The 21305-nt window shown below is 47.0% G+C and overlaps 2 protein-coding genes across 6 annotated transcripts; one reads left to right on the top strand and one right to left on the bottom strand.

Moving 5' to 3' along the window:
- The first annotated feature begins 1244 nt into the window (after positions 1-1244).
- Positions 1245-2512, top strand: LOC101796225 (olfactory receptor 5AP2). The gene has a single exon (XM_005016080.6). The coding sequence runs from the start codon at positions 1378-1380 to the stop codon at positions 2365-2367; it is 990 nt and encodes a 329-aa protein (XP_005016137.3). The 5' UTR covers positions 1245-1377; the 3' UTR covers positions 2368-2512.
- Positions 2513-3503: 991 nt separating this feature from the next.
- Positions 3504-19903, bottom strand: LOC101793940 (hematopoietic lineage cell-specific protein). Of its 5 annotated transcripts, none has more exons than XM_072035401.1 (15): positions 19767-19903; positions 17484-17567; positions 15918-15991; positions 14750-14879; positions 13886-13996; positions 13148-13202; positions 11223-11333; positions 10725-10835; positions 9956-10011; positions 8881-8950; positions 8309-8445; positions 7579-7689; positions 6785-7088; positions 5933-6004; positions 3504-5543 (listed from the first exon to the last, which is right to left on the bottom strand). In XM_072035401.1, the coding sequence occupies exons 2-15, from the start codon at positions 17565-17567 to the stop codon at positions 5407-5409; spliced, it is 1563 nt and encodes a 520-aa protein (XP_071891502.1). In that variant the 5' UTR covers positions 19767-19903; the 3' UTR covers positions 3504-5406. The 5 variants fall into 5 exon arrangements, with proteins under 5 accessions (XP_071891502.1, XP_071891581.1, XP_071891545.1 ...); XM_072035480.1 differs by having other exon boundaries at positions 7579-7686; XM_072035444.1 differs by having other exon boundaries at positions 8309-8442.
- Positions 19904-21305: the final 1402 nt, after the last annotated feature.

The raw sequence follows: 21305 nt of genomic DNA, 5'->3' as shown, positions 1-21305 counted from the left end.
AGAGCTGGGACTGTTCATCCTGGAGAAGGCTGGAAGGGGATATCTGAAGGGAGGGTGCAAAGAGGACAGAGCCAAGCTCCTTCCATTGGTGCCCAGTGACAGGACAAGAGGAAATGGGTGCAAACTGGAACACAGGTGGTGCCATCAAGAAACTTTTTCTCACTGTGTGGGTGACCAGGCACAGGTTGCCCAGAGAAACTGTGGAGTCTCTCTTGTTGGAGATCTTCAAAAGCTATTTGTACATGATCCTGGGTAAGCAGCTCTGGGTAGCCCTGGTTGAATAGATGGCCCTAGTTGGGCAAGAAGATCTCCAGAGGTCCCTTCCAAACTCAGCATTCTGTGATTCTGTGTTATGTGCTTTGGACAGAGAAATTAAAAACGTATAAATGAATGTTAAGCAAGGAATTATGCCTGAAATAATTTAATCATGTTATTATAGTGAAGAGACAGGACAATTGTAATCAGTTGCTAAAAATGTCTTTGAAGAGAAATGGATTTTGTGTGTGTGTGTGGCATATTCACTTTGGCCTTGTATAATGGCAATGGAACCCTGAATAAGCATCAGGAAATTTCTCTAATGTTCACTAAATTGAGAGTGACAGGAACTGACTGATAGCTTGGGGACATTGCTGAATCCTGATCACAGGAGATTTGTCAGAGAAGATCGAATTGTTATCCATGAGGAAAAGCTTCTCACAGATACCCTGTACAGATGCAGGGAGGCAGACATGATGGCATCTTGTTTTGAAGTGTACAGTTTCCATGTCAGAATAGCAGAGAACTACTTCCTTGAGTTTAATTATGTGCAGTACCCCGCCTTGCACTCCAGCCATACCTGGTACTGTCAGTGAAAACCAGTCCAGAACCCAGCAGCAGCTAGAGTTCCTGGCAAAGACATGCTCAGTGATGGTTGCTACACTGGCCAGTTACCTTATTCTCTGATTCAAGAATATTATAGAGCACTAACATAGAATCATATCATAGACTGGCTCAGGTTGTAAGGGACCTTAAAGAAGTAGGGAATTGTGGGGTCACCATAAGTGCAAACAGGAGAAAAAGAAAGACATGCTGGGTCTTCTTCAATGCAGTGGGTGAACCAAGGAAGTGTAGGTTAGTCAGGATGTGCAGTGGTCATGGTTTCTCCTGTGTGACTCTTGCAGTCAGGTCACCAACACTGAATAACACATCTATTGACTGTAAAATGCCACTGTCTGAAATACCTGTATGGGAGGCTTTCGACCGTTAAGGAGATAGGACTAAAGCCATCATACCAGTGAAAGCCTTGCTTTGTGGGTGGGTGTGCACCAGTCCTGTGGCTCACAATCTCCACCTCTTCCCAGTGCTCTTTTCTGCCTGCAGACCAAACCAGCTGGCCCCATGGCAGGAGAGAACCAGACTCGGGTGACAGAGTTCATGCTCCTGGGCTTTTCTCATGGCCAGCCCTTCCTCTTCGTCCTTTTTCTGGTTGTTTACCTGGTCACGCTTCTGGGGAATTTTGCAATACTTGCCCTTGTATCCCTGGATCCCCATCTCCACAACCCTATGTACTTCTTCCTCAGCCATCTGTCCTTCTTGGACATCTGCTACTCATCAGTGACAGTACCCAAGATCTTGTCAAATGTGCTGCGCTCACAGGCAACCATCTCCTACTGCGGGTGTCTGGCACAAATGTTCTTCCTGATGGCGTGCGCAGGAGCCGAGTGTGCACTCCTAGCTGTCATGGCCTATGATCGCTATGCAGCGATATGCCAGCCCCTGCACTATGCCCACACCATGAGCTGGGGTGTCTGCACAGTGGCAGCTGCGGGCTGCTGGCTCTGGGGTATGCTGGATTCAGCTGTGCACACACTTCTGGCTTCTAAGCTGTCCTTCTGCGGGGCTGCCCGTCTCCAGCACATCTTCTGTGATGCTCCCCCGCTACTGAGGGCAGCATGCAGCAACACCCACCCTGTTGAAGTGGCTCTCCATGCTGCTAGTGTTTTTGTGGGCCTCAGCCCCTTCCTGTTTGTCATCATCTCCTACCTCCGCATACTGGCTGCTGTCCTTGGGATGCCTGTGGCTTCTGGCCTGCACAAAGCCTTCTCCACTTGCTCTGCCCACCTGCTTGTGGTCACTCTGTACTTCGTGACAGCCAACCTGAACTACAACCGACCGAGCACTGGCTACTCGCCAGTGGCTGACACAGTGGTCTCTGCCCTCTACTGCATCGTCACCCCCATGCTGAATCCTCTCATCTACAGCCTCCGCAACCAGGAGGTGCAGAGGGCCCTGCAGAAAGCCCTGCGGGGATGGGGTGTGTGGGGCTCCCCAGGCAGCAATGCCGGTGTGGTGTTGGCCCCTCACCAGCTAGCTGTAGGAAATCTGTGATGGCAGCAGTAGGCTTGGGACTGCCTGGGAAAGCAGGGGGTGCTTATGGTATACTGTCATCATGTGTCTGACCCTTGGCATATCACTGATAACAAAAAGGCAAAATCAAGTCGGGATCAAGGCTATAGGATCCAGGTTCCAGGATTATGTACCACATGCTGAGCTCAGAGAAGGACCCACCGCAGCCACATTATCATGGAATCTTAGAATCATAGAATGGCCTGTGTTGGAAGGGACCTCAAGGATCATTTAGTTCCAACTACCCTGCCATAGCCAGCGATGCCATCCACTAGATCAGGTTGCTCATGGCCTCCAGCCACCTACACAAGGTCTGCATGATGAGGGAAGCTGTCACAAGCTGTACATGCAGATGCATGCCTGCAGGCATGGCAATGCTTCTGCATCTGTGCCACAGAGGTGCACAGTGGCTGGAAGAGACCAAAACATGATCATCTATACCTTGGTTAACAAACAGACACAGCAAAATTGGGGTGGAGTGTGTGTGGGGGGAGAGATTAACAAACAAAATTTTGAATTAAAAACGACATCTCACCTAAAACATAGTGTGTCTTTCCCATGATTGGCAGACAGAGACTGTGATTTTTTTCCAGTCTCAAACAGTAAGCAGGGATGCTGTACTGCCCTCCAGGAGCTCATGTTTTTTTTTCTTGTCCAGGTGCAGGATGGGCCACAACAAACCTGTGAGCTATACTGGAAGCCAAAGGTGCCATAATGGGGTCCTCCACAACCCTGCTGCTGGCATTTGGCACTGTATTGGGATATGTTTCTGCAGCTTCTCACAGGCTGCAAGGCTCAGCAAGTCCTTGATTTATTCCTGATGTGATGGTACTCACATATCAACAGCCAACTCCTATAGTGGCATGTTGAGCATCTAACCTGGAACACACTGGGTTAGAGGAGGGCTTCAGTTTTCATCAGGTTGTCACCTGAATGCTGCTTTAAATATTAAAAATAAATGTCATGCACATTTCCTCTTACCCCGCTTTCAATCCACTCGGCCTTTTCCTCATATCTGCAATAAAGGAGGGCTAGAAAGGAGGACCCTTTTCACTGTGTAAGGAATGGAGCCTACAACAGACACCTGACATGTGGTGGCATGAAAAACAGGACACAAATTTGATCATGTCAGAACAGAAGCAGTTTATTATTAGTGCAGTGCAGCAGAAGGACAGACTCTGCTCACATGAACTTAGTCCAAATGAGGCAGTTACAGAATTTATATACCTTTAGGTTATGCAACTTGTTCTTTTCCAACCTGTGCCAGCGAAGCAGGATAGGGTAAATAGCAACAAAAGATGCCCCTAGCCTGTACATGAATAATTCACTCCCTTGTTAATTAAATCATGCTGGCTGGTGAGATAATTAGCTTCAAATAGTCCTTAACTAGTGAGGCCTGCAAGGACCTATGAGGAATAACTATTTCACTTCCATGGTAGGAAGTGGTGGCCTGACTTCAGCACAGAGAGGCAAACCACCCACCAGTACAGGGAAGCTGAACCAAATACTAGATGGAGGAACTCACCTTTATCACTGACTGTAGAACATGCTAGTCTTTAGGCTAGAGAAAAGCTGTGAGTCTGTTTATCCTGCACATGTGTGCTTATTTATACTGTCAGAACTGTTAATAGGAAAAATGGAACTCAAAAATATACCATTGGCTGTATCCAGCAGCACTTATTCTGATTCATTTTCCAGAAGGAAAGGATCTCCCTAGAAGAACATTCCTCTGCTGGAATGCCTGGATGGCGACCAAAACAGTTAACATATTCCTTATTAAGTGAAGCGTTTTGGTATTTTTCTGTTGCTCCAAGACATATTTACCTAAGTCATTGTTCTCAGAAAATAATCTAAATTTTATATTTCCTTTTTCAAAGTTTACCCCAGAAATAACATAGCTCCCAACAATGTTCTTGGCACACAGGGGAAAAACAAACAAGTAATCTACTACCTTAGCAATATTATGCTTCATATTCATCGACCAACACACACTTGTCTTGTTTAATGGAACAGCTCATTACATCGAAGCTTATGTTTGTTTGCAGACAAACTCAGCAGTGTTCACTGTGAGGATCAGCTGCTCCTAGGTGCCAGCCCTGAATCTGCCCAGATAGCCCCAGCTCACATTTCTATACTCTGCACTGCAAACATACTGTGTCTTGCAAGTGGAAACTTCTTGGGAAAAAAGGCAAGTTCAGCCTTCACTGTGCTGTTTTCCCTTGACAACTGGGTAGGATGAAGACCAGGGCCATAGCTCAGGGCAGTATCTCTTTTTCTACAGCTGTATTCTGGACTTAGTCCTATGAAGAAAGAAGGCCTGTCAGATAGAGGTGACAAATGGCAATTCAAAAATAAAATGTCCCTTCAGCCCTGACAAGATTAGTTATTTTTTCTTGCTGTGAATCGCCCTGATGAAACAGAAATGGACACACTTCTCCTGCAAGCTTTCCAGTTGACATATGGGACAGTCTAGACAGAAAAGATGTCATATCACATCCACATGTTCTGAAAACTGTCCCATATAGGACTGGATGGGAAACAGAATATAAATATCTGAGTGTGGGTGTCAAGAGGATGAAGCTGGTCTCTTTTCAGTTGTGCCCAGCAATAGGACGGGAGGCAGTGGGCACAGGAGATTCTGGCTGAATATGAGGGAGCACTTCTTTACTGTGAGGGTGACAACACTGGAACAGGTTGCCCAGAGAGGCTGTGCAGTCTCCTTCTCTGGAGATATTCAAAACTCGCCTGGATACCATCCTGCGCAATATGCTCCAGGTGATCCTGCTCTGTGGGGGGTTGGACTAGATGATCTTCAAAGGTCCCTTCCAACCTTGGCCTTATTGTGATTCAGAATCCATCTTGGGCACAGGCCAAACATCTTGTTAGAAACTGCCAGTTTGCTCACTGGTACTTCTTGCACGTAGACATGCCAGGCTGAGCCAAATTAAGCTAACAATATGTAGAAGGCTGAAGCAGACAGAGGCAGAAGTTTGGAATAAGGCAGCTTGGACAATGTTGGTCTCACTGCAGAAGCTTCACATAATTTGCTGGGAAGAGGCCTACTTTTCCCCGGCACTGACCCCGCCACCAGCCTTCATCTACCATCTCGATGTGTGTGATTGTGTCATCAGGATCAAAAGAAATTTCATCATCTCCATCTGCAAGAATTGATCAGAAAACAAAGTCACAGTGTAAAGATAACCCCAGAGTGAACTGTTTTTAAACCCTCCCTTAACTCTGCCCAGGAGAATACAGAACAAGCAGGTTGATAAATCCCGGAGTTCATCTTATCCCATCTATTTCTACAAACAGCACAGATAGAACAGAGAAGGAGCAGGACTTCACAGATGATAGATGAAGTGTCTATGTTCCAAAGTAAGGTCTCATTCTATTTTTCCATGAGGAAGAAATTGAAACAACCAACTCAAAATCCTTTTACTACTGTTGATGGTGTGAACAACCATCTCCCCACCCCACCTTGGCCAAACTCCCAGTGCCTCTCCTGTCAGGATGATTGCCTTTCCCACATCCTGGATGGCACACCTACCTCCTTGGTAATCATAGAGAGCCACAGCACAGGTCCCAGGGCTCTCCACCTCATAAACATTGTCCATTTCCCCTGCAGAAGACAGGATGGGTAAATAAGAAAGAGGCTGAAAGCAACCAAAAAGATCTGTTCAGTGCCACCCTCCACCCATCTGTAAGCCTTGGTGAGAACCATATCCAAACCCCATCAACAGGTAGAGGTGTTTTATGGTTCAAGGCATGGTGCAATTTGCCTCCGCTTCTGGAATGGGAGAGGAGAGGATCATAATGCTTCCTGTTCCTCCTTCCAAAAAAAACCCAAAAACTGATGTAACTCCAGTTTGCCTCCTTTGCCATTTACAGTACCGGTAAATTTGAGATGGAAATATCAACAGTAGCCTATGCAATTTGCTCAGGTGCTTGGAGAAAGTCTACCTTGCTGCCTCCCCCCTTCACACCCAGGAGACCAGATCAGGTCTCATGAGCACCAGCATTTTGAGTGACAAACTGTGAATAAACAGGGATCCCCGTATCCTCAACACAGCACTGGCAATCAATTGCCAAGACACACTGCATCAAGTTAAAGAGCGTCAGTCCAGGTGCAGCTTCTTCAGAGCCCATGGCAGCCATCCTGCCCTCTTGCCTGAATCCTTCTTCAGCAAAGATACCTGCTGCCTGACACAGCATCCCATGCAGCTGATTTTGCATCTAGGAGCAGGGCAAGGGGCTAGGAGACATAAAGTCTCTATCAGCATGGATTGTTAACTTGACCACAGAAGATTTCAGGACACAAAAGCCCTCTGGAGTCTGTCCCATACACCCTCTGATGCAAACAGACAGATACACTCTCCAAGATTCTTCTCTCTGTACTCACCCACACAGGGCTGGCTGGACGCCTCAGGAAGGATCTCCTCATAGTCCTCACCTCCGTCTTCTCCATGGTTGATGATGGTATCTGGCTTTCCCAAGGGTGCTGGCAGTTCCTCATAGTCAGCACTTGCACTGATGCCATCACAGTAGTCAGAGTGCTCTAGCAGCTCCTCATAGTCTCCACTGACATCCAAACTCTCGCTGTAGATGGGTTGATCCTGGCTGGGAAACTTGCACAGCTCTTCAGCCAGATCTGCTGGCCTTGGTGGCAAAGTGGGGGGTGTTTCCTCATCCTCCCCTTTTGCCTCCTGCCAGGAGGTAAGAAAGTGACAAGAAAGTCAACTGGAAAGCATTCACTACAGGCAGCTCTACCATGACTGCACAGCACCCAATGCAAGCGAGCCCACTCCACTGCATGTGTTTAGTACTACCATGACACAAATAGAACATCATCCACAAAAGGAACTCAGCCACTAGGTCTGGGCTGAACTAGAACCTGGAAGTGCTGAACACACTTTGATGACTCATGTTTTTGAGCCTATCTCACATGCATAGCTACAGTTCACTCTACTGTTGCTGCAGTGACCCCACTCCAAGAGCCTGTTTTGCATGGTAAAAGGTGCTGTGCAGCCATATCCCATCACTATCCCAATATTTCCCCCTTACTCTTTGCAAAGCCTCTTCCATGATGTGGCTGCACCCTTCTTCTTTGTGCATGTCTACCTGTGAATCACAGTCCCCTCATAGGCTCGATCCCCTCTGCTCCCCTTTCTGGCTCCCCCCAGCCTGCCTCAGCACCTGCTCTCCTTGTGACACAGGCCTGTCTTGGACAGCTCTCTCAGGGACCCTTGCTGTCACAGTGGCAGGAACTGTCTCTCTGTGGTCCTTCTCTCTCTGTGGGATTTCCTGCTGGAGAAAAGTCATCACAGCTCCTCAGTCTCTTTCAAACAGGTCCATTCCCAACCAAGCAACTCTCAAGACAATTTTTCTCACACTGAAATCTGTTCCAGCTGCCATAAACCTGCTGTACAGACTGGACACCAGCAGGCCTGTAACTACTACTGGGTCTGCAGGAAGCAGACTCAAGGAGGAAATACATTAGAGAGTGTTATATTGAAGAAACCTTATCTGCACATCAAACATAGCAACAGCGCAATGCAGAAGGAGGTCTTTTAAATATGAAGGTTTGGGTACAATCTCCAGTTTGGAAAACCTTGAGTACATACTGCTGGGATGGCAGTACCAAGAAGGTGCATATTGCATTGTGCTTGCCTGGCACTAGAGGCAAGGAGACTAGACCAAACTGCAGGGTGACATGGTTGGGTGCTCACACATCCTGATCTGTGTGCTGAACCAGGAAAAACTGAATAGCATGGCATTCAATGGCAGTCTCTGGCAGTTACAGGGAAGCTGTTTAGGCAAGAGGTCACTGTAACAAGATTTGGTAGAAGCAGATGGACCTATGTGGTCCTGAGGAAAAGCCTGTTTCACAAGCATTGGGGGACATGGGAAGATGGTCATTTCTCACCTTCTGCCGAGCTGCCTGGCACTCCCGAGCTTGACGCCTCACCCGGTCTTCTTCTGCCTGCCTTTTGCTCTCCTCGTCTGCCAATTTAGCCAGGTTTTCAAATCTTGACCGCAGGCTGCTGGTGCTGCTGGAAGCTGCTGTGGAGATGACAGCTGCTCAAGCCTTCCCAATGGCTTGTTAGACATTGGAACAGGCTGCTCAGGGAAGTGGTGGAGTCACCATCCCTGGAAGTCTTTAAAAGACGTTTAGATGTAGAGCTTAGGGATATGGTTTAGTGGGGACTGTTAGCGTTAGGTCAGAGGTTGGACTCGATGATCTTGAGGTCTCTTCCAACCTAGAAATTCTGTGATTCTGTGATTCTGTGATTCCTTTCCACCACCCCAAGCACCCAGGGGACACCTGGACCTCTGCCTCTGCCAGAGAAACTTGCAATACAGTCACCTTCTTCGGTTTTTCAACACAGGCTAAATCCACAGCCCACCACAGCCCCTGCCTGCCAGTGTGCTGCCACAAAGGGACCATGAGATTCACAGCTTCCCACCAAGCCCAGGACTGGTACACAATTATCTCACCTGCCTCCACTGGTTTTGTTTTCTCATATGAGGAAGTTGGACTTGCCATCTCGTTAAAGCCAGCAGCACTCTGCAAAAGGAAGTGTCCAGCTTGTTAGGCAAGGCCAGTACTGAGATTCCACCAGATGGGTTTGGCTGTTGGTGACCACAAACAAGTCACAGCTTTGTTCCCAGCTATGTCTGCCTTCACCAGTAAAACTGCCACAGCTCTGTGGGAAGGGAGGCTGCTGACTGCAGTCCTGCTCTCCAGTGCCTCCCTGCACTGCCAGAAGTATCTGCTGATCTCCAGGCAAAGGCAAGGGCTGTTCCTATAGAGAGGCAATGCTCCAAAAACTTCTAAAGGCTATGTGGAGCCAAGCCAAGGAGGTTTAACAGTGGCAAGAGGACTCCTGTATGGGACAGGAAGGCTGGGCACTCAAGGCATGAACACTCACATATAATGCTGCAAACAACTGGGGTGATGCCTGACAGTCCACCTCTTCCTGAGGTCCAGTAAGTGGTGAACCAGTCCCCTGCACCCCCAGAGGTATGTGGCATGGAAGCACTTCCCTGTTGAATGCACAACCGCAGCTGCACAACCATGAAAATGGCACTGCCCTTCAGCAGGTCATTGCCTGCAGTATATGTACGCAACAGCTGGGGCTGGAAAACTTTAAGGAAAAAATGTGTGTGTGACTATCTGAGATCCTGATGGCTTTATGAGGCGTGAAGAGATGGCTAAACTGTTAATTAGATGTACAGTACAGTTTAATTCTCTTAGAGAGTTCTTCACTGGTTCTACTCATAGTCACATCACTAAATACTGCCACAAGAGAAAGCAGGTGTGTGACTGGTCAGTCTGAGAGTGGAATGATTCAAAAGCAACTGAGAATGGAAAATATTCTTCCCTTCCTCCCTGTCTCCCCAGGCTGCATCCCTCTATGCCCTCTGGCATTTACAGTTCCCTCATGCGTCCAATGGTTGTGCAGTGACCAGTGGGACCTCATCTCCATCTGGGAATTCTAAACTCCTGCAGCAGTGCAAAGAGCACTGACTAGCAGGAGGCAATAGTAAACTCCTGCATGCAGAGACTTACCTTATCTACCCTGTCCTTCTGGACCCCGTAGCGGCCTCCAAATCCTTTGGCATAGTCTGTATGGAAAAAAATGAGGCTAATTTATATTTTATATTTTATAGGCTCCTCTGACTTCAGCATGCTGTGACTAGTGAAACAAGTTAGTTTTGTCTTAAATTGAATGGCACAATGTCTGGTAGCTAGCTACCTGCATCTCATCACACGAGGAACTATGTAAATGAGGCAAAATGCTCTACATGGAAGATTTTAAGACTAATTTTTTCATTCCTTTCAGTGAAGTGCACAGCTGTTCACTACTGTATGATGGCAAATCTCCTTCCAAGTCACTGGGTCACTTCCAAGTGACTGGGCCAGTCATGCCATTTGAGTGCAGTGTGGCCTTGTTCACTGAAGTTAGACATACAGTGCTAGAAGCATTCAAGCCATTTCCTTCCCATGTGCTCATTTTTTTTTCATGAGCTTATAATCAGGACTGTACCTGACAAGAGAAAGCATAGCACAGTTGGAGAAGCCTGATTCAGGCACTTGTATTCACATCTGTCACTGATCCAACCAAACAAGCTGCACTCTAAACCCTACTCTGGCAGAGTTTATCCTTGTGCTTTGGGAGTTCACAGTGTCTCAGCTGCTCCACCTGCCTGCAATTCCACAATATGCTATACACATTCAGTTTATATCAGCTGGATCTCTGTCAAGTACGAACAGGTAGCTCTACACCTACATGTGCTTCAAGGAAATTATGCTGCCACCTCTGGCAGCATTGCTATACCTGTTTGGGATGCATGGGGTTGTACTTCCTCCTGATGGTCCCAGCCAAGAGCACTCTTGTCCTGTCGATCCCTCTGGACCCCAAACTTCCCACCAAAGCCCGCAGAATAGTCTTCAGTCATGGGGATCCAGACCATGGAATGGAGGCGAACAGAGAATGGAGGGAAAGAGAGTAGTGGTAGAACTGTGAGCACAGGCTGTTCTCACAGAAGCAAGTAGTTTTTCCTGCCCAGGACTTGGAGAGAGATGACGACAGACAGGGAGCAAGGCCAGAGCTCTCCACTGGTGTATACATCAGTAACCCTCCCTCCTCCTGGAGACACAACACCTGCAATCAGCATCTCAGCATAATCAGCATCGGACACGCAACAGTTCCCTTAGCATTCCACCACACATACAGCAGGTTGCAAGCACCAAGTACAGAACTACATGGCCCCAACAGGGATAGTCCCAAGCCCCAGTCCTGACACGGCTGCTGCAACTGGCTTCCCAAGCTCACCTTTCTGAGAGTCATGCTTCTCCACCTGGCTCTTGTAGTCGAACCCCACCGCTGCTTTGTCCACCTTGTCCTTCTCCACACCATAACGGCCACCAAAACCCTTGGAGTAATCTGGGGGGGGGGCGGAAATGACTGAGATTCTACCTCAGGTATGGGACTGGTGAAGGAAAGACTGAAGATGGGGAGGAGCATCAGGGAGAAGGACAAGTAGCAAAGATGGTGGACAACACTAGAAACAGCAGGCACTCAGAGAGAATAGAGTGGAGGACAGGGAGTACCGAGGGCCATTGAGGATGAGGGTCCTTAAGAATGGGTGTATGAGAGAAGACTGGGTCATACCAGCAAGAGCCCAAGAGCAATGGGCAGCAGGAGACATGTCATGCACAGAGGGCAAAGAAGGAAGGTAACATGCCAAATGCAGATAGGGAAGCAGTAGGAGCTCCAGCCATCAGAAGATGCAAAGCCAAGACATGACTTAGGGGCCCTGAGTGCCTGGGTATCCACTCACTCACGCATCTGCACAGCAAGCATCTCAACTTGTGGTCTGCCTGAACAGGTCTTTGAGTAAGCCTTTGAAATCACAGAAGAAATGGCAAACTTTTGTTGTATGGCTTATATTTGCCATAGTGTAGTCTCAACATCTACAAGAAAACCACTGAGTCTGGATGCTGCAGCAAAGGCCGAAAGCCACATTTCTGGAGACATGCTACAGATCCTCTCAGTCTGTCTCTGTCTCTTCTAGAGAAGCCTAGCAAATTCAGCCTTATCAATCCATGAAGATTTTGCCCTAGAGAAACATGCATGAAAACATTTTGGATTCATGAATGGCTCTCAGAATAATATTCACTCAATTTCATAGAAGCTCAGTCACTTAAGGTTGAATAAGACCAGAAAGTAATTATTAAAATCTGTAATTCTGAGAAATTTCTTAAATTTCTCTCACTTCAACTATTATTTACTGATTAGACCATCATAAAACACACCTTTTAGGAAGTTGTCTTCAGCAAATATAGATTTTAAGACTGTTACCTTGATGCTAGAGTTTTCAACATTGAAACATTTTTATGAAAAATAAAGCAAATACGCAGCTGTTCAGTGTAACTTCTCCTTGCCTTGCTTCAAACATTTTCATTTTGTCCTGAGTGATTTCTGTGGTTTTATACTGCCTGACGTTTTATGCCTACAATTTACTACGAGGCCTCTTATACAAGAATGTGTTAATATAACACAATTTTGCTTGAGTTATTACTTTAAGATCAGCTAAGAATGCCTCAAATCTTTTTCCTTCTTTTATAATTTCCTCTGAAAAATAATTACAACAGTCTTCTTTTCTTGGTAATGCAGCATTCTCCACATTTATGTGAAACAGTAACAGGCCTTGTCCTCTCTTCTTCTCTTGTCTGCAGAATATTTAACCTTTCATTTCAATTCTTGCAACATTCTTTCAGAATATAGCTGCTTTTATGTATATGTCAAAGTTTGATTGAATGATCTCCAGAACTCTGCAAGAGTTCGAGTGATGTAAAAGCTTTTGTTTCCTTATCTATTGTTGTGCCTTTTCTTATATACCATTTTTTCAGAAATCATTTCTTATATCCTACAGTGATTGGGTACTCGCTGTAGCAGTTTCTCAGAAGGACTTTTAAAGGAATGGGATAATCAGCCATTTGTCACCAGGTGTGTGTAGGGGTGTCCTCTCTGCTCAGTCAGGACACAGCAAAGCATAACAGAGAGGCAAGAGGGATATACAGCAGAAAGGTGGTTACAGGACAGCAGGCAATGGAGCCACAGTGCTGAATGACTGAGAATAGGAATCTGCAGACAGGAGGATAATAAAGGAGGTTGTTCCACAGCAGACAGCACAGGATATCAGGAGAAGAGAAAATGGGTAAGCATTAAGGGACCAAACATGCCCATGGACTTGCCTTTCTGGGATGAGTGTTTCTCCACCTCACCCTTGTATTCAAAACCCAGTGCTGACTGGAACAAGAAGAGGGAGGAATGTCAGTCATCCTGGGGGCCAAGCCAGATTTCATCCACCCTCATCCAGCGCCCTGGGGCCTGCCTGGGACCCTGCTCCCAGTCCTGTGCTCAACATGCAGATACATGGCCACTCCTCGTCTGGCAAAGACCTCCTCAGACTTGTATTCCCATTGTCCCTGTGGCAGAATGCCCAGGAATGCAACTCAGGTAAAAGGGCCATAATCCTGACCCCACACCCTGTTAACTGGCAAAGCCTCTGGGCAGTGTCTGCATGATATGCACACAATGGAGGGCATCCTGCTGTCACTGGCCAGTCCTGCTGTGGCTAATCACTGCCCATGGCAAAGCTTGTGGGTTTGGAGATGAGAAACACCCCCGGCTCCCAAGAGCAGCGATGTCCATGACACAAACATAGTGCTGCCTAGATAGGACACTGCAGGCATATTAATACACACCAGAGAGCCAATCTGCATAAGTACACTGCAAGTTATCAGCTATTGTCCTGCACACAAGAGGTGAGCTATGTTACAGTGGAGACCATGGTGCACAGCATACCTAGACCTACTCCCATCAGCACATTGAAAACTGCAGCAACAATTCTAAATGTAGTAATCCAAATTTTAGCAGCAGCACTCAGCGTAGGCTGCAAAAACATACTTCAGTTGCTCCATTCAGCACACCTTATCAATCCGGTCCCGCTGGATTCCAAACTTCCCACCAAAGCCCTGTGCTGCATCTGTCTGTGAGGAATGCTTCCCGACATCAGCGACATACTCATGGCCCATGGCACACTAAGGAGAGAGAAAACATGGCATGAGCTCCTTGACACTCAGTCCAGTGGGCTAACAGAGACATGGGCACCAAGTTGTTATGCCCTGCTGACAAAACGCTTGCGGCCATAAGGAGACAGGTCCAAACTGACCACAAGGCAGGAAGGTCCGGGTACGACTGCTCCCTTTTGGCCTGCTGGAAACTCCGCTTCTCACCCTGTCATGCTGGTACCATGCAAATCTACATTGACCCCACAGACTGAATACTATTGCAGTCTTATCATTTCACTTCAGACAAAAAGGTATTAAAAGCTGAAAGCTACAGAGAGAATTATGATGATGATTAGCAGAAAACATAAAACATTTGATATGAGAACAAAGATAACAAAGACTATGGACCAGGGCTTCATCTGGGGGAGGTATGAGAGAGGTCTGTAACAGAGAATGTGAGTGGGGGATTATTATTCATTATTTCTCCAAGCACAAGTAGGAAAGCACCTAATTGTTATGCAGCAGTTTTGAAACAAGCAGTATAAAGTCCTTCTTCACAGAGTAGTTAACTAAGGGGAATGTTGCAAGGAAGCTGTAGAGACAAATTATACAAATAGGTTCAAACACATTGTGGAGACAGACTATGGGCTAGATGGACATGTGTGAATCATGCCAGCTTTCCATTCCTTCCCTTCAGGGTCAGGCCAGAAGACAGGGATGCTGTCTCCTTGATGCAAAAAAGCCTCTTCCAATAAGCCCAGGGAAGTCCTCTACAACTGTTACCTTATCCATTCGGTCCTGCTCTGTTCCAAATTTGCCCCCATAGCCATAGGAGGCCTTGGGGCCAGTCTCCAGCTCCTTCTTCTTGATGACTTCATGTTCCTCTGACACCTTGCTCCTCAGCTGGTGGATGCTGGCAAGACAGTGTCAAGGCAAGTCACTGTGGGATTCTGCAGACCTGTGCATTCAGCTGGAGCAGCCCTGTGCCACTATGCCACACAGAGCCCCATGCACATAAGCACACTGTCAGCAGCCACCATGTGCCCTCAGTGGGCCCTTCTGTGTGGCAGTCACACCTGCAGCCACTGCCCAGTAGCCGGGAGGTGATGTTACCGTGGGGCCTGGCAAAGGACCCAGAGAAGCAGGATCAGTAGATGCACCCAGTCCCTAACCTGCAGTCCCATTCAGGACTTTCACAGGAACCCAAGCTTTCCTTCTGTGTGCTGCAGTACTTCACAATGCACAAGGCAGTACCAAATGTCCCAAGGGAGCTGCTAGATAGGGGTGGCTTTGGAGAGGAGCAGGATGTCTTTACGATCTTAGGAAGAACTTTACCGAAAGGGTTGTTAGACATTGGAACAGGCTGCCCAGGGAAGTGGTGGAGTCACCATCCCTGGAAGTCTTCAAAAGACGTTTAGATGTAGAGCTTAGGGATATGGTTTAGTGGGGACTGTTAGCGTTAGGTCAGAGGTTGGACTCGATGATCTTGAGATCTCTTCCAACCTAGAAATTCTGTGATTCTGTGATTTTACCACAGCAGAACAGCCTCGGTCTGAAGGTATTTCACAGTTAACCCCCGATGGCATCACCTGCAGGCTGTGAATTTTGCTTCTGGTGCAACACAAGCACCTCAAAACAAGAGCCTGGCTGCAGCCGGCCGAGCCTGGACGGGCAGGCGGCAGTGCGAGTGGCAGCGCAGCTCCACGGCAGCCGGCAGGCCGCTCAGGCCGCTGCGAAACCTCTCTCGGCCCCCTTGTACCCATCGGCCTGGCAGACAGCCCGGGGCGGGCAGCGGGGGAGGCCCTGGGTTCCGCTCCGCCCCCGCTGTGTACAAGCCCTTATTTGGCTGCTTTCGGCCCGCGCGCGAGGCCGCGGCGGCCGCTTCCCCTCAGCGGCCGTGGCCGCGCTGACAGCCCGCCGCAGGCTCCCCGACCCGCCCGGCCGCGCTTACTCGATGTGCTCGGCGCGTCCAGAGCCCGCGATGGTCTTGGCCCCCCAGCGCTGCTCCTTCTCAGAGATGTCGTTCTGCAAAGCGAACCGCAGCCGTCAGCTCCAACCCCCGGCTCCCCGCGCGCCGCCTGCTGTCCTCCCGGAGGGCCGCGCTCGCTGCAGCCTCGCCGGGCCGGGCCGGGCCTGGCTTCGCCCGAGACCGGACGACCGGGGCTGGAGCGAGCAAAGGGGGCCCGGAAGGCTCCCGGGCACGGACAGAACGGGGCAGCGGGCGAGGCATAGCGCGGGTGGGCGAAGGTCGTCTGCTGCCCTGCCGGGCCGGCGCCTGGGGACACCGGGAGCTTCCTTCCCTCCTCTGAGGGAAGACCTAGCAAATAAAGCATTTGCTGTGGAAATCAAATGATTAAGAAAATATTAGAAAAACGCCAAAATTGACATTTTACTCAGGGTCGGCTGTTCTGCTTCAATTCTTATATGACAGCACTTGTTCTGCCTTTTTGTAGGTCAAACTGTATTTGATCAATTGAAGCATGAATAAGCTCTTTCCTAATGTAAAGCTAAAAGAAGTATATACAAAATAGAATACAGGGTCTCATTCTGTTTGGGCTTATTTTAAGTATATTCACAAATGGGTGAATTAAGTAAAACAAAATAATTTTGATGTCACAGATTTTATTTTTTTTTTTAACATTAGTAATTTGAGGCATGTGAGAAGGGGACTTTCTCTTTCATTCCAAGCTAGAATTTCTTATTGGAAATTACTAGGCAAGACTGAATCTTCAACACAGAGGGCACTAGTTGTGTCACTGGAGACTGTCCAGCAAAAAACTCTCTTGGAAAGAAAAAATTCACATAGCTCAGAGAGACTTGTGATAGTAAGGCATGGCTGGCACTCAGTACCACAAGGAGCAGAACTTTTCATGTTCCCAAAAGGTTTAGAAAAAGATTATGAAGAATTGATGTTTTTGTCTTGAGTCATGAGAAGATAGTTTACATTGACCAAATACAGGAGACAACGCAGTGCAGAAAAATCTTGTGATGCCATATCAACAGGTGATAAAATTGTAAATGAAAGCTAGTGTTAATAAGTACTAAAAGCATATGGAAAAAAACAATCCTGTATCTGAACAATGATGGTTCCAAAATATTCATTCAGGAATGAGTATGAAATAGGGAATTGCATGCAGTTATGTAGCAGAGTAGCAAATAAGGAATTGGCCAAAAGGCCAAAGTGTGAGTAACTTATTGGGAAAGAAATAGAGAATTAAAAAGAAAGTAAGTGTCATAACATTTTCTGAATCCATAGGGTTCTCACAGGCTGAGCACTTCTACGCTCTCACCATCTCACCTAGAGAATTACAAAAAATACAAGGGGAGAACAGAGCTATTTAGAAGCATGGAGCTGCACTTGTACTGGGTGACAATAAATACTGGGATTTTTCTATTAGGAGAAAAGACAGAGAAGGACAATGTTGGAATCCTGCGCCAAGCCCTCAAGCACAGCTGACAAGCATGCGTCCAGACACAGCGGGACTCAGTGACATGACTTTCTATACCACACACTCACCACAAAATCGGGGTCAGTGTCCCAGTCGTCTCCCTGAGCCTCAACCTTCACCGACACATCGTGTCCCACGACTGCTTTCCACATCTGCACAGGGAATACATTTTGTCACCTGGGGCCTGGCATGCAGGCCCTGCTGGCTCGCTGCCATGGACCTGTCATATCACATGGACGTTTGGAGGCTACCTGCCTCATTGAGCTCGTGCCTCATACAGCACAGGGCACCCCAAAATAGTTTCTCTTGAGCTCCAGCACCTCTTTCAGCAAAACACACAGTGAATCTAAGAGTAAACCACAGCCTTCTAGCCCACCATCTTCACAGTTAAACTGTACACTTTATTTTAATGCATGAATGCACGTTAGCACTAGCATCCAACTATCAGATTCTTTTTTTTTTTTTTTTTTTTCCCTATCATATATTGATTTTCTGTGCTCTGTGAGGTTCTTCCATGCATTAACTTCCCTTTTGCTAAGCACAGTCACAGCATCCCAGTAGAGGCTATGGCTTCCTCTGCTACCACGATACAAAACATGTAATTGAGATTGAACTCCTGAAGTCTCCTGTTTTTCAAACTTTAAATCACTGCTTAGTGTGCTAAAGACAGTTCAGAGAAAAGTTGCATGTTGGTCTTACAATGCTGGTAGAGTGTGGTGTTTATGTCAGCTGTAGAGTAAAAGCAGGAAATGAGGGCTAAAAGCATTAAGCGTGCATGGTGGGAAAGGCTGAAACTACAGCAGTACAGCTCTTACAAGCTGTCTGAAGAGGCCTGGAGGAAGTGATATACCCGGGAAGAGGAAGTTAAAAAAACTAATGTGAAAGCTAAAACTCCTGAATTTCATTTTCAAGGTGACTGAAAAAAAAAAGATGATGAAAAAGCCCCTCCCAAAAAACACAGTGTCTGCAAAATAAGAAACAGAAGAAAGATTACATGGCTTGCTGGTCCGTATACAACAGCTCATTTTCATCAGAGCTCTCACTTCTCACATCCTATATTTCTGCCTGTGGTGTTGAGGAGCCCTGAATTGTTCTTATGGTAGCCCAAAGAAGCTTTTCATTAGGGTAGAGAGAAAGACTGAACAGGATGTGCACCATTGTGCCTGTGAGCCCTGTTTCACACCACTGCAAACATCCCATAAAATAGTGAACAAACCAACAGGAGGGAAGAGAACTGTGAGGACAGAAAATAAACTAGTACACAAGCTGACCCCATGTGCCCAAGACTGTTGCTTTCTGTGCAAGCAAAATGTTTATCATGAACTGGGAATGTATAGTCACAACAGCTGAATGAATAACCTTCCAGCCCAGCTCATTGCCCTGAGTTAAATTGTCCGGACAGCACTGAGAGATCAGGGAGCAGACAACAGGAAATGAAAGAGCAGAGCAGGGACGAATCTTTCATTTGGTTAAAAAAAGCCAGTCAGGCTAAGCTAAGGCAGAGTATTTAGGACTTAGGTAGGTACTGTGAAGATCTGACTTTAGGCCTTCCCCAGGTTGCACCTCGAGTTTAAAAAAAAAAAAAAAAAAAGTGTAATACTCCAGAAAACAGAAAACAGGAGGCCTGGAGACATACTCTGTGCTTCTGTGCTCTGACAACAATCCTATGACAGAACATAGCTACTAGCAAACAGGTGAAAAAGGAAGGTTGATGTGGCCAACATAGCACAATCTAACAATATATTTCATCTCCTTTTCCTCTGCCTAATTTATTAGCATCTCTCACTCCAAAGACTCTTAAAGTTTGTGGCTCATTTTTGTTTGTGTTAGAACAGCAGCAATAACAAATTAGCACAGGGCTGTTCAACTCAGGGCAGCTAATATGATCAGCCAACTCTAATGCAAGTGGTTTAGGGTTTTAAATCCTGCTGTAAAAGGTTCTTGACCACCTACTCTCCAAAGCCACCCACCAGGCATCTTGGGAACCATAACAAACCACAGTCTGTAATCACACCACAGGACTCCAGGCAACCTCTAAGAGACATACTATCAAGAGCAGAACATCAGTCTGCTAGTTTGTTCCATTCTTCCCCCAGAAGCATCCTCTACAGCACAAATACAGGGCTACCGCTTAGCACAGTTGTACCGGATTTGGAAACTTGTTTCTTTAAAGCCTCAAACACAAAAGCAACAATGATGACAATGAATCTATGATTCTAGGACCAAGGAGCAGAGACGTAAATACTGAGCATAATCAGCTCACACTTGCTGGGTCAGAAATCTGTTCTCTCTGCCCACTGAAGTACTACTTTTGTTGTTGATCACTTTCCACTCCCAAAAGCCAGTCTTACCTTAAAAGGCCCACTAGCTCCTGCTGGCAAACGTGCTTCTTTTTGTCCCAGCACCTGATGCTATTAACAGCTTCTAGACTTCCGTGCGTTCTGGGTTCCTGTTTTAACTTCAGCTAACTTCACTTCCTGTGTCCCAGCCCCCAACTTGCTCAAGTAATGAGCACCAAAACCTGCTCTAGGGTGCTGCAGTTCCCTCACACACTGCCTGTGCTCTGGAAGGCTGACGAGGAGTATACACAGGATACAAATTGCTCCATCCATGTGTAGGGCTTAAGGACGCATGAATTTCTTAGTGTGCAAAAAGAGATTGTGATCTCCAGAGTAACATATACTCCACACACACACACACACACACACACACACACACACACAAATAAATTAAAAAAAAAAATCTGACAGAAAAGTACAAGAAAGAAAAATGACTGAAGCCATGGGCTCGACAATTACAAAGAGATCCCAAGAAAGCAAACTGGTGGTTACAGAACTTGTTACAATGCTTGGATCTGTACTTTACAGCCCTATCAAAAATCCATATAAACATATATCATAGAACTGTATCATAGAATCATAGAATGGCTCAGGTTGGAAGGGACTTTAAAGATCATCTAGTTCCAAACCCTCCCTAACATAGGCAGGAATGCCACCCACTAGATCAGGTTGCTCAGGGCCTCATCTATCCTGGTCTTGAACACCTCCAGGGATGGGGCATCTACATTCTCTCTGGGCAACCTGATCCAGTGCCTCACCACCCTCTGAGTGAAGAATTTCTGCCTAACCTCTAATATAAATCTCTCCTCTTTTAGTTTAAAACCATTCCCCCTTGTCCTGTCAATATCTGATTGAGCCAAGTTGCTCTCTTTTTTATAAAAAGTCCGCCTTCAAGTACTGAAATGCTGTAATGAGGTTACCCCTGGATCCTTCTCTTCTGTAGGCTGAACATCCCCAGCCCTCAGCCTGTCTTCGCAGGAAAGGTACTCCAGCCCCTTGACCATCAGAGATCGGACTGTGCACTTAGTCACATGGTCTGAACTTTTGGGTAGACCTGTGCGGTGTCAAGAGTTGGACTTGATGATCCTTAAGGGTCCCTTCCAACTCAGGATATTCTATGATCTTTGTGGCCCTCTGGACTCGCTCTAGCAGATCAACCCTTCTTGTGCTGGGGGCCCCAAAGCTGTACACAGTACTCCAGGTGGGACCTCACAAGGGCAGAGTAGAAGGGGACAATCACCTCCCTCAACCTACTGGACACTCTTCTTTTAATGCAGCCCAGGATGCAGTTGGCCTTCTGGGCTGCAAGTGCTCATGTCAAGCTTTTCGTCCACCAGAACCCCCAAGTCCTTCTCCACAGGGCTGCTCACAATGAGTTCTTCTCCCAGTCTGTACTCATGTCTCTGATTGCCCTGGCCCAAGTGCAGCATCTTGCACTTAGACTTGTTGAACCTCATTAGGTATGTGCATATATATGTATGCATACACATAAATGAAAGCTCTTCCAGGTCAAAAAATGTAAATACTCTTAAATAGGAATATGGAAAGGAT

The sequence above is a fragment of the Anas platyrhynchos genome, chromosome 1 (genome assembly GCF_047663525.1).
Source record: "Anas platyrhynchos isolate ZD024472 breed Pekin duck chromosome 1, IASCAAS_PekinDuck_T2T, whole genome shotgun sequence".
NCBI lineage: Eukaryota > Metazoa > Chordata > Aves > Anseriformes > Anatidae > Anas > Anas platyrhynchos.
Note: the sequence above shows the minus strand (reverse complement) of the source record. Positions and strands in the feature narration are given on the sequence as shown.

What these genes read in the sequence shown, in the direction of transcription:
- LOC101793940 (XM_072035401.1), bottom strand. Translation starts at nt 17,567, where the DNA reads ATGTGGAAAGCAGTCGTGGGACACGATGTGTCGGTGAAGGTTGAGGCT. An exon ending in AACAAAACCAGTGGAGGCAG is followed by an intron (nt 8,446 to 8,880) that starts GTGAGATAATTG and finishes TCATCTCCACAG; the next exon opens with CAGCTTCCAGCAGCACCAGC. An exon ending in GCCAGGCAGCTCGGCAGAAG is followed by an intron (nt 7,690 to 8,308) that starts GTGAGAAATGAC and finishes ACTTTTCTCCAG; the next exon opens with CAGGAAATCCCACAGAGAGA.
- LOC101796225 (XM_005016080.6), top strand. Translation starts at nt 1,378, where the DNA reads ATGGCAGGAGAGAACCAGACTCGGGTGACAGAGTTCATGCTCCTGGGC.